Here is an 18,289-nt window from a genome sequence, read left to right as displayed (position 1 = left end):
TTCCAGATCATCCCTGTCCGCTACAATTGCAAAAGCCCAAAAGTGTTAAAGCTTTGCTTGTAAGCTTTGCTGTGTCTTACTAGGAAAACTGTTTTCCCTTTTAGGTTCAGCTATGCTTCTTCCCCCAGCAATTTATAGTTATGCTAATTCCCATTATTTTTAACTGCTTGACTCGGAAAGTGCTGAAGTGCAAACCCAATAACTGAATGGCTCACTGTACAGGATTGGAAGGGCTGCCTGTAATTTTGTTCTGCTTACAACTTGGTGGTGCTGATAGTCCGGACTCAGATGTAAAACTAACTATGGGCAAAGAGGTGCAGGTCCCCTTGAAGTAAAACAGCTACAGCAGTTGTAACCAGTTGAAGAGCTAGCTTTTTGGGTTTTATGTCCTTCACTAAAAACTAACTAACTTGAGGGACATCACATGTGTGCTATTTGTTAGCTGGGTGAAATCTTTCTGAAATGCCAGTTAAAGGATTTTTAAAGGAATTCTGGAGAAGAAATTGTTGTACACGGTATCAGGGATATGCCGTAAAAGGTTCTGTAGATTTTAAAATATAAGGTCCAAATGTGTGCCCTTAAAATGAGTGTGCTGATTTCAGTGAGAGCAGGGGCTATCACCATGTCACCGGATTCAACCAGTGCCTGGAGCTGCAGAGAAGGAGCCACAGATTCCCCAAGGATCACCCAAAAGCACTAAATACGTAGGACCACAGTGTAAACAGCAACAAAGATATAACCCAAAAAGGTGTTAACCTCCTTTTCCACTAAAGGTGCTGCTCTGGCTTGTCATCCATCTCCAGACTGAGAGGAAACAGCTGTGGCCTGCTCCTTCTCACACTACATATTTGTCTTCCACGTTTGTCAGCTTGCTCACTCACTGGGGTAGCCTGTCTCTCTGCACAATATACAACCACTTGCCTTTCCTACAGGCTGCTGGCTGGGAAGGTAAGATGTTCTGCATGAAGAGAATCCAGTCACTCTTGAACCTGGGTGCTCACTTCTTTGTGGCACTGTTTTACCCTTCCTTCTCAGTTTTTCAAAAACTTCTGTAAAGCCCCTGTGATGTGAGTGTGAGTAATCATACTGGCAGCAATACATGGTTGGCTAGGGAAGCTGAGCTGCACATCTAGTGCAGTAAAAAATAACACTGACAGCACCCCAGTCTGTGGCAATGACTAGATGGTTTCTTTTAAGCGTGGATACATTACAGTGACTGAGGTGGTTGGTTCCCTGCCCCCCCACCCCCATGTGTATGTGTGTGTCCAGATCATCACAGAGGGTAGATAATGGTGAATGTGAATTTTTTGCTGAGTGACAGATCCATCCAAGGATGAGACCCTAGAGGAAGTTGACTCTGCAGCGGAGAATGGACATTCTGCTGTTGCCATTTGAAAATACAAATGCCAAGATGTTTATACCCAACAATGCCATGTAGTATACGTAGGGAATATGCTCCTCCTACTGGGAGAAGTACAGTTTGGTGTTGTGGTGTTTTGCTGTAGCGAAGCAGGGGTTACTTCTTTGAGAAAAATGAAAATTTTGTGCAGTCAGATTGCAGGTAATTAACGTGAACTTTTTGTATGGGTCAGGACTATCCAGTAACCCACTGGGCTTCTGAAAGCCATGCAATGGAATGCTTATCAATTTTTTTGTTTGTTTGTTTTGAGTGTGTGTATGTGTTTAAAAGTGCATTTAAAATTTTCTGGATCTGGAGAACTGATTAGGAAGCACATTCCTTCACAGAGCCTGCAACCCTTCAGCAGGTGGATTCAGCACAACCTTAACCAGCTGGGGGCTGCAGTGGTTGCACTTAGTGCAGACATTTCATGTGGATCTAAACAGGCCTGAGGGTTTGATTGATTATATTTGCTTTTCTTATAGAAACATTGGCACCAGTCTCTTCCCTTGATGGATAAAGTGGACTAACCATACACAGAAATAGCCATTGCTCAATGTAGGACTTAGAGTCGAAGACAAATTATTTTCTAAAAGGACAGAGCCCTGTCAGTGGGTGCTGAGTGCATTCTTTCCTTTGATCCGTTTTTTCGTGATGAGGATAAAGAGTTTTGCTTACTGTGTGTGGGAAATGGAGCAGAGAGTTAGCTAGCAGGAGTGCTGAAAAGTGCATTTCCTCATTGTCTGTGTCTTTAAATGCACAGCAGGATGCTATTTTGCTTCTTAGCTGGCCTTTGGTAGAGGTAAAGTATTAATATGAAAGAGCAAAGAGGGAATATTAGTGTCCCAGAGTCATGGTGTGCATGATAGAGAGCCCTGTTGGAAAGTTTGCTAGCAGAAATCCAGGTAATGAGGTAGGAGCTGCTGTGTTCTCCTGCTGCTCCAGAAGAGCAGGAGCATCTTGACCTTCAAGTACAGACTGCCAGGTTCTTCACGCTCCTGCGCCCTTGAGCTGCAGGTTAAGAGCCAGAGATTAAGAGCTCCGAGGGACTGAGGAGGTCAGATGGCTTTTGTTACTTGTACTTGGGCTTGTGCTAAGGGTGTGCTCATGACCAGAGCATTAATAGGGCACTGTGAGATGTTTTAATATATTGTTAATTAGTTATCATGCAGGCTAATTGATTTCCTATCTATTAAATCTTCTGTTGATGGACTTTTGAAATCTGTAAAATGTTATAACAGCTATAAATAATTTAAGAAACCTTATAATTCCTCTATGAACCTATTCTTTAGAGTAAAGCAGGATTGATATTCATGTCCTGTATTTTTAAGTTACACGTATGATGGCAGCATCTTATGTCAGCACATGTAGTGGTTTAACCCCAACCAGCAACTAAGCACCACACAGCCGCTCTCTCACTCTCCCTACAGCAGGATGGGGGAGAGAACAGGAAAAGTGAGAAAACTCATGCGTTATGATAAACACAGTTTAATGGGACAGAAGAGGAAGATGATGATGATTATTATTAAATAAAATATAAATATATTTATACAAATACATACAGTTATTATTTTTATTATTATTATTATTGAGTTAGAATATACAGAAAAAGTGATGCACAATGCAGTTTCTCACCACTCACTGACCAACGCCCAGCCAGCTCCCGAGCAGCTTTCCCCCCAGTTCATACACTGAGCATGTGTGCTGGTTTTGGCTGGGATAAAGTTAATTTTCTTCATAGTGTCTAGTATGGGACTATGTTCTGGATTTGTCCTGGAAACAGTGTTGGTAACACAGGGGTGTTTTAGCTATTGCTGAGCAGGGCTTACACAGAGCCAAGGCCTTTTCTGCTCCTCACACCACCCAACCAGCGAGGAGGCTGGGGGTGCACAAGGAGTGGGCATGGGACACAGCCAAGACAGCTGTCCCCAACCAACCAAACGGATATTCCATACCATATGATGTCATGCTCAGCATATAAAGCTGGCGGAAGAAGAAGGAAGGGGGGGGGGGGGTGTTTGGAGTGATGGTGTTTGTCTTCCCAAGTACCCATTACACGTGATGGAGCCCTGCCGTCCTGTGGATGGCTGAGCACCTGCCTGCCGATGGGAAGTGGTGAATGAATTCCTTGTTTTGCTTTGCTTGTGCATGTGGCCTTAGCTTTATCTATTAAATTGTCTTTATCTCAACTCATGTATTTTCTCACTTTTACTCTTCTTGATTCCCTCCCGTCCCACTGGGAGGGGGAGTGAGCTGTATGGAGCTTAGTTGCTGGCTGGGGTTAAACCATGACAGCGTGATGCGTGATGTCCTATGGTATGGGATATCCCTTTGGGCAATTTGGGTCAGCTGTCCTGGCTGTGTCCTCTTCCAACTTCTTGTGCCTCTACAGCTTTCTTACTGGCAGGGCCTGAAGAACTGAAAGTCCTTGACTCAGTATAAACTCTACTTAGCAACAACTAAAACATCACTGTGTTATCAATATTATTCTCACACTAAATCTAAACCATAACATCATACCAGCTACTATGAAGAAAATTAACTCCATCCCAGCCAAAACCCGGACTGCATGTCTACCATACTGGACAACTGAATAGAAAGGATCCCACGTGTTTCATAGTGGCTGCTTATTTTCCTTTCCAAGTTTTGGTCCTTGTCTTTGTGCAAATTATCACACTGCCTTTAAAGATGCTCTACAAGGTCTGTTGCAAACCCCTGTATAGCTATCGGAGCTGACTGGAGCACGGCCATTTGCTCAGTCTGGGAAGTACTGTGTTTGGGGCCACTAGACCATGGTGAGAACCAAAGTGTGTGTGCCAAATGCCAGGTGGTCCTTTCAGTGGAAGCTGGTGGGGTTCTCAGTGGCTTCCTAAGAATAACGTAAGCTCTTGGCCAATGTCATTTTGGTTTGATCAAGTTGTGGGTAGCCTCCTTTAACCTGGTGGTACCTGCAGGCATTTCTGGGGTTGTGCTCACTTATGCCTATTTGCGGCACTGAAGAATGGTTCCAGGGACTGTGGAAACCTGGGAGTGAAACATGTTCCCAAACCCTCTTTTTCCCAGTAAAGCTCTCTCTGTCTAAAAGGGCAAGGGCCATCCCATCATTTCCCTGGTTTTGGAGGGACCCTGTGGAGGACTTGCAGACCCTTTTGCCTGACTTGGAAGCTGTGTGGCTGGGTTGGCAGTGTAATTCTGGCAATTTTTGTGGCCTCAGTTTCTGGCACAATTGAGTATTCATGCACTGGTACTTCTCACCTCTAACAGAAGATGTCACCTGCTGAACACTGCAGGTGACTCCATGAGATGTCTTGGCAGGACCCTCAGGAAGCAAGCGCACTGTTGCTGCTCCACTGAAGCCAGGGCTGCAGAGGGTTCTGCAGTTGGAGTGCTGGGGAAACTAGTCACCTAGGACTTTTGTTTTTCTTTTTTTTCCCCACCAATTCACCTACAAATGTATCATCCAGTCCCACTGTTGCTGCTGGGAAGAGACTGCCAGGGCATTTAAAAAAAATGACATTTTCAAATGCTTCCCTCCCACTCCTTTACTTTTTATATTAGCCTCTTGGAAACTGGAAATTGAAATCTGTTTCCTCCCTCAGGTTTTCTTTTTCTTTTCTTTTTTTTTTTTTTTCTTTTTTTCTTTTCTCTCTTCTATTGCTTGAGCATTTGTTGGCTGCTTTTTAAAGGCAGCCTGTAAGTTCATGAAATGAAACAAGCAAAGAAATAAGCTATACCATACTAAGGTGGGGAGGATGTTAATACATTTTGCAGAAAGGCTTTGCAGACTTCAGACACAGGCAGGAAAGCAAGGACACTGTAGGTAATATTAGCATGGACTGCATCCCATAAATACCTCTGTGCCACTCTAGCACAGATGTAGGTTGCCAATAAGGAGCTGGTGCCAGGCAATGAAGTTATAGACCCTATGTAATTCCATGCAAGTCTCAGTGCTGTGTGACGAAGATGTTTATAGCTGCTGGAGTGCCTCCTGTTTGATGCATCTTTCAGGAGGTTATTCACATAGGTCTGTCCTATGTCCTGGAGACTTCACTCACTTGCAGAACAATTAGAAGTCCCAGATGAAATGTGTCTCATTATGGCATATACGACATTACACCTCAGGACATGTTGTCATGAAGGCTGGATGTCAGAACACTGGTCCAACAAACAATGCTTTATTTCTTTCTGTGTCCTGTTAGTGCAGTGGGGTGTGATGTCATGCAGCCGTCTGGACGTGATGCTGACTCAGCCTGGGCTTCCTGGCACTGTGCCCCTGAAACCCATTGCCTCTCAGGATGGATCAGCACCACAAAGTGGGTGATGGGCCTGTCCGCCTGTCTTATTTCTGTTTCCATGTGCCTTTCCCTCCTGTCAAGGGATTTACTTTACGTATGAGATACTAAGAAAATCAATCCCTTCTTTTATAATAAAAACCTGACTCCAGGAATCCTGGTCAGTGTTGCTGTCTTTGGGGATTTCTTCACAAAATTCAAGCAATTTGTGTGTTTTCATTAAAAAAACCAGCCCCCTAAAAATGTAGCTCAGCTTTTCAATTATTTAGAGAGGCAAGGTTTTGCGGTATTAGCCTCAAAGTCGCCAGTGTTAGTGGCAAACTGTTGAAAACAAAATGCAATTTTTTTTTCTTAAAAGAAAAACATATTAAAATTAAGCAAAGAATGTTTAATAATTTGGGGATAGCTGATTTTTCTTTTCATGAATGCTTGTAACTAATATAACTGTTCACCCCTGCAAAAGTAAGCACAGGGCTACAGCAACATTAACTGGCCTCCATGTCTCCTAATTCCAGTACGATTTACCCTTCAGCTAGATACTTGCTATTAATGACACTAAAAATGTAAAACAATGATTTTTTTGTTGTTGTTGTTGTTGTTGTGCAACTTTTAGCTGCCTTATTGAACACTTAGCAGAGAAGGGCTGGAAATGTTCAAATTAGCAAGCACGGGTATAAGAAAAGGGGGCCTTTTTTCTCTCGGCCCATGGCTTTGCATGACTCTGTAACCTCCTCATCCGCATCAGAAATTCCAACATGAAGGAGTTGCTGCAGCCGTTGCTTTCTGTTCATCCTCAGATCTTTGTTCAGGCATTTCTAACATGGTCCTTACTTCACTGTCTGTCCCTTTTCCTCTTCAGCTAAAAGGATGTGAAGTAGGATCAATGCTTTCTTATTATTGTTGTCCTGTCCTCATGTTCTGAATGTGCTCTTTGCAGGGATAAACTGAACATCCGCACAGCTGAATAACTCCAGCTTCTCTCCTCTGATTCCCAGCCCTTTTAAATAGTGCTTTCTGTCCAGTGTGCCCCAGATCTCAGGAGCACGCAGCAGCTTCCCTCCTGCTTCCTGCTGGGCTTGGATCAGCACACCCCCAGCCCTGAGACACTACACCCTCCCTTTTCGTGTGAGGTGCACTGCCCCTTAACACGAGCCCACCCGCACGTTCAGCGGTGCAGCCTCATACTTGGCTGACCCACCCATGGGCCTGCACGGAGCAACAGGGGGAGGCTGGCTGCACCTCATGACGGTCTGGGTTACGTGCAACCTCTATGGGTTTTTGGTTCACAATCAGATGGATTTTGACCCCCTCTAATGTTAGTGTTTCTAGATGGAGCCCACTGCTCCCAGCACAAGCCTCGGGATTTAATTACCCTTTGCCAGGGCTATCGTGAAGTCACAGTGGTTATTATTCACTGTGAACTCTGTCTTGCCCATGCTCTGTGCAACATGACCCCTTTCTCAGTCATGCTGGAAGCAGCTCAGCACTGTGGGAAATCCTGAGCACAGTTAAAACAAACAAATGAGCCCTGAAGGCAGTAGCTTCCAGCCACAAGACTTCAGTTACAAAGTCAGCTCATCTAAACACCTTAAAAATGTCACCAGAAACACTGCTGCAGTGTGTCAGCCCTGGTTGCTTGTTGCAAGGAAAGCAAAGCTTTTGCTGTTTTCAGAGTGGTGTCTGTTGGAGCCATTGTAGGGTCAGAGTGGATTTCATTAGCTACGTGGAGCATCAGGAAAGTCAAAAGGAATGAGAAGAGGCTGGAGGCCGACACGTGCAACGGTGCAGTTGGCTTGCAAGAAGTTGTGTTAGAGCCCAACCATACTGCAGCTCCTGATCCCTCGCCTCATTTCCAGCAAAAAGAGACACTCCAGCTTTTATAACATATTGATTAGCAGGAAAAATAATGTGTGTGGTGAAGCTGTCCATAGCCTTTCTCTGTGAAACTTTCCAGCCAAAACTAGGTCAGGTTTAAAAGCCTAACGTGTGCACCGAAGCACAAAGGCAGTGAGAGAGATGACTTGTTCCCAGTAATGATATTTTAAACAAAAGGAAAGAGCTGGCATTCTGTTTGTTTAATGGCTGCAAGCTGACCGGATATTTCACTACAGCTGTGTTTTGCTTTTAAACACTACCACAGTATTTACTTGCAGAGACAGGGCAATGAGTTGCAGGCAGAGGCTGGCAGGGAGGATGCTACAGCAAAGGTAGCTAAATAGCGTAATTTTCCTTGTTATAATTCTGATACATTGCAGTAGCCATTATCCACACACAAGGTGAGAGATGTTCTGCAGATGTTACAGGCAGAGTAGCTAAGGTGGAGGAGACCATTACCTCTGTTTTGTGGACAGGGATATCAGAGATACTAATAGAATAAATGACTTGCTATGGGTCTGAAAAAACTCTTTGCCACACCTGTGTACAAGACCAGTGTTCTTCCATCTTGTCTTCCATACAAACATCTTTTATTTAAAAGAGAGACTGGCCAACGTTTTTTTTTTTTTTTTGCCACATATCAGTTTGAGCAGCAGAGTGGTGGTAACTGTTGCTGACAGCAGGTATATCCACTGGCAGTGGCAGGTCTCATGTCCTTTCTGGGCTGTGTACCCTTGTGAAGCAGCATGTGCTGCACTATGGGGACCCAACCTGGCAATTTCGGTTCCTCTGAGATTTTACTTTTCACTAGAGTCTCTTGCAGTAATGTCTCAGTGAAACCTCTCTTCATCCCTGCCAGAGATGTGCAGTCAGAAGTCAGGATGCCCTCAGGGGTCCCCTGGGCACCTCTGGCCCATGTGAGCACCTGTGTGGCCAGCAGCTGATGGCCTGGGTAGAGAGAAACATTCCTCTAGTGGCCAACTCTACTCCTTAGAAGGGTGTCTATGGTAATATAGGTTTCTTGCTGGGGAATCCTCCTCTGCCTCTGTAGAAAAAGCTTAGACGTTTAATTTTTAGATCTGTTCTACATTTTTCCTGGGAAAATGTGATCTGCTGTATTATTGGTCTCAAATCCTGCTGGGCTGCACCAGGACACTCTGCTGATTGTCTTTAGCAATAGTATTAGCATATCCTACTCTCTAGGGGCTACCAATAATAATCACCATACACACCAGGGATGCTGTGCTGCTTCGGTAATTCATATTTACCGTGTGCTTTGATGGTTTTGGAAAGGAGGTCTGACAAAGAAGGAAAATATTGTGACTGCAGCTGATAATGTGAGAAAAGGGGAATAGATTAGAATCTGGCTTGCTACAGCATTTTGCTCAAGTCTATTCTAGATAGGCTTTAAGGAACCTGCATCACTACAGTCTCTGAGTGCCTTCCAGTAGTGCGTTAAGAGATCTTACCAACATCTGCTACTTCTGAGTCACCCTTCTTTTCTTCTTCTCCCAGAGCTAGAAGGATATGTGATTTTTTAGAAGAAATGTGCAGCTCTATATCCTATCTAGCATGTGCCTGGGGCCCTAAAATGCTCTAGCAGTCTGCTTAAATAAATACTAAAACTCTTCACATCGTTATGCTACTTTAGAGTGAGTAGCAAAGATTGTTATCCCTGTGGTATGCTAGGTGGAAAGCCACTGCACAGAAAGACTGTGAAAATTCATCATACATATAGCATCAACATCAGAGTCAAAACCAGACTGCAAGTCTTGTAGTGCTTTGGTGTTGCTTGTGTTGTCAGTATCTTATAAAATGGTCAGAGTTCTCACTGCAAGTAATGTTTCTAAAAAGCTAACATCATCTCTAATTTCTACAAATTACACATAATTTCTGTTGTGGTTGTTCACTAACAATTCAGGAAAAAACTTTACGGTAAACTCTGGATGATAAGATTTAATAAGTGCTTTCATACGTTTTTATCCTACTCATCTGTTTTGAGTGGTAAATGCAACATGGACTTTTCATTTCTTTAGTGGTTGGACAGCTGGCTGAATGGTAATTGAGAGTTTCAAATAAGCAGGAATCATGAAATGAAGTTTTCTTGGATTAGTAGCAGAGATAATTTTCTGTTCTGGGACTATATTTCTCTTTTAACCCATAGACATGTTTATATTATCAGTAAAAAATAACTTTGCACCTGATCTATAGCTCAAAGTTCTACTGCCCACCTGCCCCCTATGCCATAGGCATAAGTTATGAAGTCATAAGAGGAAATCTGCTTCGATCAACAGACTGTTGGGACAGGTTACCATTTCTACATTAATTTTCTCTGAAATGTTTGTAAATTTTTTAAACTGTGCTTGCTTTTATTTGTCTGTAAAAAACCCCATGACTATTCCATATCAGATAGGACTGCCTTACTTAACTGAGGCTTGCAAGACACTTTGCAATCATCTCAGGACAAGAGCACAGAGTCTATAGGCAGAACATGCATGTTTTTCCTTACTTGTAGTGGACATCGTAAAAGTAAGACCATGGTCAGTAGGTGGAAGATAGAGGCTGTTGGAAGTATGTACATCAAATATTTAATTTTCTTGTTGAAAATGTGGCTCCAAGCTGAAAGTAAACAGTTTTCTAAATCAGAGAGATGCTCCAAGGTTGAAAGATGTCATATGCAGGCTGGGGAGTGTGTTTTAATGGTAAGTTTCTCTTACCATTAAAAAGACACTGTTTTCTACCTTTTCCATCCATGATACCTGTGATCTTACAGAATATTTGGTTGAGGTCTTTCAAAAAGATATGTCCTTTCCGGACAGGTTGTCTCTCCTTGAATGCTCCAGGAAGCATCCATGTAAAAAGAAAAACAAATAAGCCTAAACAACCCACCCTGTGATAGCACTACTGCTTAGGAGAAGAGCAGCTTTTCTCCTCTGAGCTTGGGAACACTTCTCTAAGTTTGCAAGGATACGTGTTATGCCTCAGGAAGGCAACATGAAGGTATGAAGCTGTAAAAATTCTCCTCTTCTGAACTACATCCCAGGCTATCCAGGGGCAAATACCCCTACACCTGAAGGGAAAAGGAGATTCTTGTGTTTCCTAATTACTCCCTCGTAACTGATTTGAATGATGACCAGGTTAAGGCAATTTGGGGCACTCAGAGACCCACTGGGGATGAGCAGTCGCTCTGATGCTCTGCAATGATCATGGCACTGAACTCTCTTCCCATTGTAAAGGGGAATAAGAGGTGCAGAGAGGTTCTCCTGTACCTTTAAGAGTGGAAGCAAGAAGAGTGAGAGCAAGAGGGAGGACAGGTTCCCTTGGTCATGGGTTATCTTCAGTACTGGTTTCAAAAGGATCTCTCTTTCCCTTCCTTTGTCCTTCCCCCATGGGAGGGGTGTGCTGAAGGACTGGTGTCAGGGAGCCCAAGAACGTTCAGCTGTGCTGGGAGGAACAGAGCACTCCCCACTGCTCCAGGTTCTCTGCACTCTCCAAACAGAATCCAAATGACATTTTCCAGATTTTTCTTTTTCTAGACACGGTGGAAAAGGCAAAATCTCCTATTTGGTACCCATTGTGGTACTCTGGTGCTGAGTAGGATCACATTGTACTCTGTCGTCTTACCCAGATTTTCTTGGCAGGTTGACTGCCCAGAAATAATAAGCCTATAAATAGGGTTTCAACTTCCCAAGTCTTATGATGAGTCTGGGAATATTCACCCTTCCCACAAACCAGGAACAAAATCTAACCCCACATTATGACAGATGCTGTCCTTTTTTTTTTTTTTTTTTTGGTGTTATATGGCATGGCAAGCACTTCTGCCTCTAGTATTAAATATTACAGCTCATGCACCTTTGAGAAAAAAATTACAGAATCAGTCAATGTGGGACTGGCCTATAATAAGATGCTAGTTTGAAAATTCATATCACCCAAGAGGACCATTCCTTAATGGTAAGCTTAATTACAAATGAGGTCTGAAAATGGTATTCAGACAGTGTACTGTCTTCTATATCAGCTCTTAAAAAAGTCACATGGTTTTTAAAAGTAATTGTAAAGTGACTCTCTTCCATCTCTTCCACCATATTACCCTAATGTCTCTTGGGAAATGCAGCATTGCACTGCTGCTTCTGCTCAAAGCCAGTGATGCAGGTGGCCTGATTTACCACCTCTAAGGCCAATAGTAAAATATCTTGCATGTCAGTGGGGGGCAGGATCTTTAGAAGGTTGATATAGGAAAGCAAAACTGAAGATCTCTCCCTAAACCTTGGTTTGGCAGTGATACTCCTCAGCCCCTATTGCTTTCCTTGGATCATAGCTCTGACTCCATGCCAGGTTCGCTGCCTATTTTCCTCTGCCTGCTTAGAGAGGATGCACTGATACAGATTATTACTACATTACAGTCCAAAAGAGAGGCAAATCAGTGACCTCTATGCATGAGAACAAATCCCTTGGGTGATACAGCTGTTCTGTAGCTGTGTCTGTCTCAGAGCACTCTAGTGGCATATGCATTGCCCTAAGAGAGACAGGGCCCTACTGAGTGAAAGGCAGCTCCTCCTCTTCTGGGTGCCACAGATCTCAGCAGGCATAAATTAGGATGTCTCAGACAGACCCACTCCCTGTTTACGCCAGCTGCATGTGAAGAGAATACATTAAGGCTGATTTCTTGAGCAGGGTGCAATGGGCTGCCTCACATCCTGACAGACAGAAAGAGGGAGAGCAGCAACATATTTAGCTTGCAACAGTATGGATTTCCTCACAGGCCATCCTCTCTTGTTATTGAACCCATCATCTCTCCTGGGGAGCAGCAGCCTCTCCTGGGTTTGGTCTAACTGGTAGTTAAGCTAGCATAAACCAAAGTGATCACATCTGACAGCACCTTAGTAATAAGACCATGGCAGCACAAAGGCAGAAGCAAATTAATCTCCTCAACTGTGATTTTATACAGGTCAGAAATTTTCTTAAGTCTATCAGGCACCATTTGTGCCTCTTTTATGTGCCTCATTTCTCTTGTTCATGGCCGGGACAGGTAAGATGCGGTGCATATGTAGGGCAGACCTCTGGGACCCGCCTGTCCCTCCAGTTTGATGGTTCCTGGGAGCTGTGGTCAGGCAGCAGGCAGTGAAGCAGGTTCTAGTTTGTGCTATATGACAGTTGCACCAAGCAAAACCCAGGCACAGGCTAGTAAATCATATTTCAAGGTGTCCAAATATAACTTTTGGGTCCCCCAAGGATCTGTGTCACTATTGGTCTTGATGAACTATCTAAAAGGGGATTGTAGGCAGCAAATACGATGGTGGCATAAAATGATTAAGAGCAATAAAAGCTGGAGGAGAAATGACAAAATCAAGAGGGACCTAATAAAGCTGGATAAATGTGCAATGCAGCAGCAAATGAGATGCAGTGTTGCAGGAAACTTTATGCCAGAAATAATTATGTTAACTCTTCTTATGCATTCTTGAGTTCTGCATTTTGCTCTGAAGAGATCTGGACGCTTGACAGACAGCTTAAAGAATGCTGCAACTCAGAGCCTAGATGTGCTGACCAGTGCAGTATAAGAGCTGGCAGGTCATGCAATCTACCTAGACAAGAGATGGGTGGTAGGAAGTGAAAAGGAAAATGTCAGAGACTGTAGCGTTTGCCTGTGGTCACTCATAAAACCAAATGTAGAGCAGAGGGCTTAAGAATGTCATGCCCAGGGTCAGACTCCAAACCGCACGGATAAATCCCCAGAGGCCAGGCCGTTAACTGGGAGCGAAGCACCTCCAGAGGGCCATAGCATCATACAGATGGCCAGGACAGGTGGAATGGATCACTCTTTGTCTAGCTCTGTTAGTTAGACAGAGAGCTTAGATGAGTTGCTTAGGCCATATGCTCAATCTTTAAGTGTCTGGAATTAGTAAAATGACTTACACCCTCTGTTATTTTTCCCTCTGTACCATTTATTTTCAGCCACAGCTGAGACCAGGGGACTGTTCCTGGATGGTAAGTTGTTTTGTTTTTTCCTGAGAACTGGCAGCTGTGGAAAAAAATGTCATCAGAGGAACAAAATGAAATGACTAGTGATAAAAGCTCTATGCACTCAGACTGGCCTTGGTGCACAGGGGGACTGGGGACACTGGTTATGGGGGGGGGGGGGGGCATATGGGATCTTGTCCTGGCCCTTTGACATTCCTGCCATTACGCCAGGGCAGGGGGTAGACTGTGGGTCCCACACAGGACTGGGGCTGTCACCTGGAGCTGTCTGCTGGTGTGGCGAAGCCCAGTCCCTCCACCACGGCAGGCTGAGCTCCCTGGCTGTAAACCACTAGCAGGTTTTATGTAGTGCTGCAAACGTTCATGCATGATGCCAGGCCTGACCTTGAGGAGCCCCAGGGCAGGAGACTGGGGACCTGCGTGATCAGCATGTTTGTTTCACTGCCAGCCTGTGGCACCACACATTTCCTTTGGGTTTAGAGTCTTCTCCCCTGTTCTACTCTGGGCCATGCCTGCTGAGCCCTGATGTATCCACAAGTGGATCTTTTTGTATCTCATCAGTAAAACAGAGCACTCTTCAGTTTTGTTTGTGGGAGGGTGATAGATGCAAGTGTTGGTTGTTTGCACAGAGATTTCACAGGCTGCAAAAACACTGTCACCTGTTCCATAAAACAGAAAAAAAAAAAACACCAACCCAGGCTGCCAAGTGCCTACTAAACACCAGCTGGTAAGTGCCACAGCATCAACCTGCACAGCTATTGACTGTGCTCACAAGCTGAGGCAAACCTGAGGATAATCAGGCAGCCTAACAGTGACACGCAGCTTAGGAAGGTGGCTCAGAGCCTGCTCTCCCTGCAGGCTCCTCTGTGGCGCGAGTGCAAGCACCTAACAAAAGTGCTGATGGTTCTTCCCCACCTGGAGATCATAACCTAGGAAGCTGGTCGCAGCTGCTGCATAGCCTGTCTTGCAGAGGCCGCTGCTGGAGGCTTCTGTGGAGTAAAACCAGACCTTGGAGCAGCTTATCACGGAAAAACCCTCAGTAAATGCTGTAGTTACCTTCAGGTTGAAGGCAATATGATGCTGGACTGAATTTCTCCCCCCCTTCCTCCCCCTCTGCCTACAATGGGAGAAGTAAACCATTGTGGTATCAGGACATGAAGAACTACCCAAAGGCTTTTTGTTACTGTAGGTTGTGACTAAGGGAAGAACCAGTAATGGTCTGAAAATACCAAACCATAGCTCTACAGACAGTAGCCTTGTATGGCAGCAAGGGATACTTGCCTTACACTTCCCAGGGAAGGCTTTCGCACTGAATGTATTGATGCAGTGGAAGATTGCCTAGAAAAATTACAGAGCCATAACTGTTGGGGATTTCAAGAATAAACAGGCATCTGCTTAAAATATATAAACCTGATGGTTAATTCAGACAAGAAATGGTGGAGTAGATGTCCTCTCTATCTTCCTTCCTGTCCTATGTTCTGTGATTCCTGTTGCATTGGGGGATGAGGAAACTCTCAGCAGCCTCTCAACAGCGGTTTTGTGTCCCATACACCACTTCCTTGATCATGGTGGCTGCAGTTCTTTGTCTAGTGTTATAAAATCAATATGATATGTGAGGGTTAGTGGTATGGGATGAGTAAAAGAGTCATTATCCCATAATTTTCAGTGCTTTTTCTGCAATGGTGTAAGGCAGGTTCAGGTGATAAACAGAAGCTATGGCATATTATGCCTGTGGAGGCACAGATTTTCATCACATCAGTTGGGCAAATGTTTGAGAAGTCACTAAAATTTTTTTCCTTGCTGACTGCTTGGCTCTCCAAGGGTGCGTGACTTTGTATGAGTCTCTGGAAGCAAGGCCCCTGTCTTAAATTGGTGCAACCTAAGGTTAGGCAAAGTAGAGACAGCACTGTTCTGTGTGCATCTGCAACAGAAACTGAGCACAATATGCATGTGGTAAAACTGTGGTAACTGGGTGGTTATGTCTGCACATCTATTTTCTGGGCAATTTGAGATGTAGAGATTCCTTAGCTAGAAAGAAACCTGCAAATGCCATTTCAGACTGTTCTGCTTTCAGAAGTCTCTCACCATCTTCCATGAAACTGATGTTAGTGTAATTTCCCTGGCCCTTCCCATTTACACATGCAAACAAGGTAAGATCCAGGCTCAAAACTTTCATTGCAGAGTCAGAATGACCATAAAAGGGTATTGTGTGATGCAATCTGCCATGTCTGCTGTGTAACTGGTTACCAAGCTTCTCAATGCCCCAGCTATAATGTTTTAAAAAAATCGTCCAAGACTTGCTTTCAACTTCAGCACAACTGGAATAGAAAAGTGACTAGTCTGATGAGCTGCACTTGGGCTGATTCATGGCTAAGGATAATGTCCAAGCAAACAACAATAAAAGAAGCAATCTGCTGGAACCTGCAAACTGAAGGCTTGTCTCCTTGACACGCTGCTGCTGAACCATTTTTTCGTAATGCTCAAGGCATGTAAAGCCATGGATAAGCACTAACTGCTGTGTGCAAAGTAGTCAATAAATTGCCATCAGACTTTTCCTTCTGTTTAACTTTTATTAAAAGAGGTGCTAAGGTACTGTACTGTATGCAGTACATCATATTTATTACCAAAATTAACAAATATACAAAACTTATACATGTAATTTTCTTACATCCATTTATTGGTCTATAATACTGCATTTGTTCAAGTAGGTTATCTACAGTATGTAAACATCCCTTGGATTGACCTCACACAGATTAGGAAAGCCCATCTAACCCATGTAGTTACCAAATATAGCTTTTTCTTTTTTTAAAATTTATTTGGCTTTCGTTGGTAGAATCTAATCTTCACATTTGGCACATGGAAGAGACATCTACAGTGCAAAAGAGGCAGACTTTCTGGTTTTGTTCTGAGCAGTTTAGCAGAGTCATGGTTTTAAAGAGCCTAGAATAAATTTACACAAACTTGATAGAAGATGGATTAGTGTTAACACCAATGACTCACAGATCAGCCGTTAAACTACAGCAGAAATTCAAAGCCTCTTCCCCAACCCTCATCCAGGTGGAAAAAAACCTCAGCCTTGTTTCTAAAGGATTAAAAAAGGACTCCGTTAGCAACAGAGAGAGGAGTTTTAGTTTACAAAGAGCCGTCTGAGATTCCAGTTTCAATTTTCTGCTTTGTGGGATTTTTTCCCCCCTCTTGTTAGCAAGCAATTTTTTTTCCTCCTTTTTAATGGGGGAAAAATAACTGGTGAGGAACAACTTTTCTGTGGTGGCAGTTTTTCAGTGAGTCAGAGATTACAGTTAGAGTTTACAGATCTTTGAACCCAGATGTATAGAGCTCAGTAAGCCGCCGTGTACAAGGGGAGAGAAAGGGGGAGAGAGAGTAACGTCATTATATTCCAGGCTTCGAGCTTTGCAATTTTGCTGTAAAAACGAGGAAAAAAACTTCCTTCCTTCTGCTTCTCATGGTTTCAAAAACGTGAGTTAATTTAACTGAGTAAAGCTGATCCAGAGAGACCTTCATTCGCACCCTTCTTCCCATTCTCATCCAAGCACCGTATTGCTATGTTTTAGGAGGCCTCACCCATGTCCATGGAAGCATCTGATGAGAATGGACCTAACTGGACACCATTTCACATGGAAACCCCTCTGCCATTCCTCGTCTGTTACCACAGAGCCCCGCTGCTGTCCGTGGCACCGTACATCTCGGCCAGCTTTTTGAAGCGCGGCCCCCAGTCCGTCAGGTAGTCGTAGCTCTGGTCTGAGTCTGTCGTCACTGACTGTAGGGAGCTGAGTGACTCCGCCACCGAGCCGTTCCCTTCAAACATGTACGTCTGAAGGGAGTCAAAGGGAGGTGCCCACAAGTCCATGTCAGCTTCGTACAGCTTGGCGAGCACGTAGTTGTGGACGTTGTTGTCCATGACGCACGCCTGAGGCACGTATCGGGAGAGGCTCTCTATTTCAGGGAGCATGTCTTGCCGGTTTTTCACCACCAGCTGGGCCTCCCGCGGGTTCCACATGGCAGCGATATCGAAGGCCTCTGTGTCCTCCTCCCCACCGCCTTCATCATCGTACCTGACGATGTTCTCATGGATGTTCTCCTCCTCATCAATGATGTATGGCTGCTTCCGCTGGCGGCGCATAGAGAGGATGAGGAGCACAAGCACTGCAGGAGGCAACCGAGACATGGGGCCATCAGTGAGGGGGCAGACCTTGCAAGGGCTTCAGACTCTCTGCCCCCCTGTTTCCTGTTTGGTGAGCTCAGCCAGCCCCTTGGATTTAAAGAGCTGTGGTGTTTGCAAGTGGAGAGGTGTAGAAATCCCCCACCCCCTAGTCAGAATTAGCAGCTTGAGGTCCCGCTAATCTGTCCCTTTTCTTGCCTTAATTCTTAACTCTTGGTGACGCTTAGAACATGTCTATCATGTGCTTGCAATGCACTGTAGTAATACCTGAGTTACCTTTAGCTAGCCAGGTAGGTATCAGTAACAGTTTATCTGCAGCAGCCCAAAGCTCCATAGAGATATTTTTTTCCTGCTGTGTAGCCAAGTGTTGCAGCTGACCTCGGTGATGCCTCTTGGGCCGGGCACTCAACATGACATAGATGGATGGTGCTGAGGCACCATCGTGATATGTCTGCCTACACAGCAAAATGCTGAGCTAGCCCCTTAGTCTGCTCCAAAGCATGTATTTGTTTATCTGTAAGCCTCCTGCTGTCCTGTAGTGCTGGTGCTCCTCATCTCTGTGCTTCTTAA

The 18,289-nt window shown here is 44.4% G+C and overlaps 1 protein-coding gene and 1 long non-coding RNA gene across 3 annotated transcripts in view; one reads left to right on the top strand and one right to left on the bottom strand.

Annotated features, from left to right (window-relative positions):
- LOC114014697 (uncharacterized) overlaps window positions 1-18,289 on the top strand; it is a 73,745-nt gene that overhangs the window by 35,646 nt on the left and 19,810 nt on the right. The window contains exon 3 of one of the 2 annotated variants that reach the window (XR_008731491.1): window positions 13,516-13,548. This is a non-coding gene — a long non-coding RNA (uncharacterized LOC114014697). Of the gene's footprint in view, window positions 1-13,515; window positions 13,549-17,192; window positions 17,282-18,289 lie in introns of those variants that run through there. The other variant, XR_003558297.2, reaches the window with a different exon arrangement.
- The window catches only part of CDH20 (cadherin 20), a 117,805-nt gene continuing 115,611 nt past the window's right edge, over window positions 16,096-18,289 (bottom strand). Inside the window, exon 12 of the mRNA XM_027799226.2 lies at window positions 16,096-17,703. Within this exon, the coding sequence (XP_027655027.1) occupies window positions 17,204-17,703 (500 nt within the window). The 3' untranslated portion in view covers window positions 16,096-17,203. The remainder of the gene's footprint in view (window positions 17,704-18,289) is intronic.

This window comes from Falco cherrug, chromosome 3 (genome assembly GCF_023634085.1).
Source record: "Falco cherrug isolate bFalChe1 chromosome 3, bFalChe1.pri, whole genome shotgun sequence".
Classification (NCBI taxonomy): domain Eukaryota; kingdom Metazoa; phylum Chordata; class Aves; order Falconiformes; family Falconidae; genus Falco; species Falco cherrug.
Note: the sequence above shows the minus strand (reverse complement) of the source record. Positions and strands in the feature narration are given on the sequence as shown.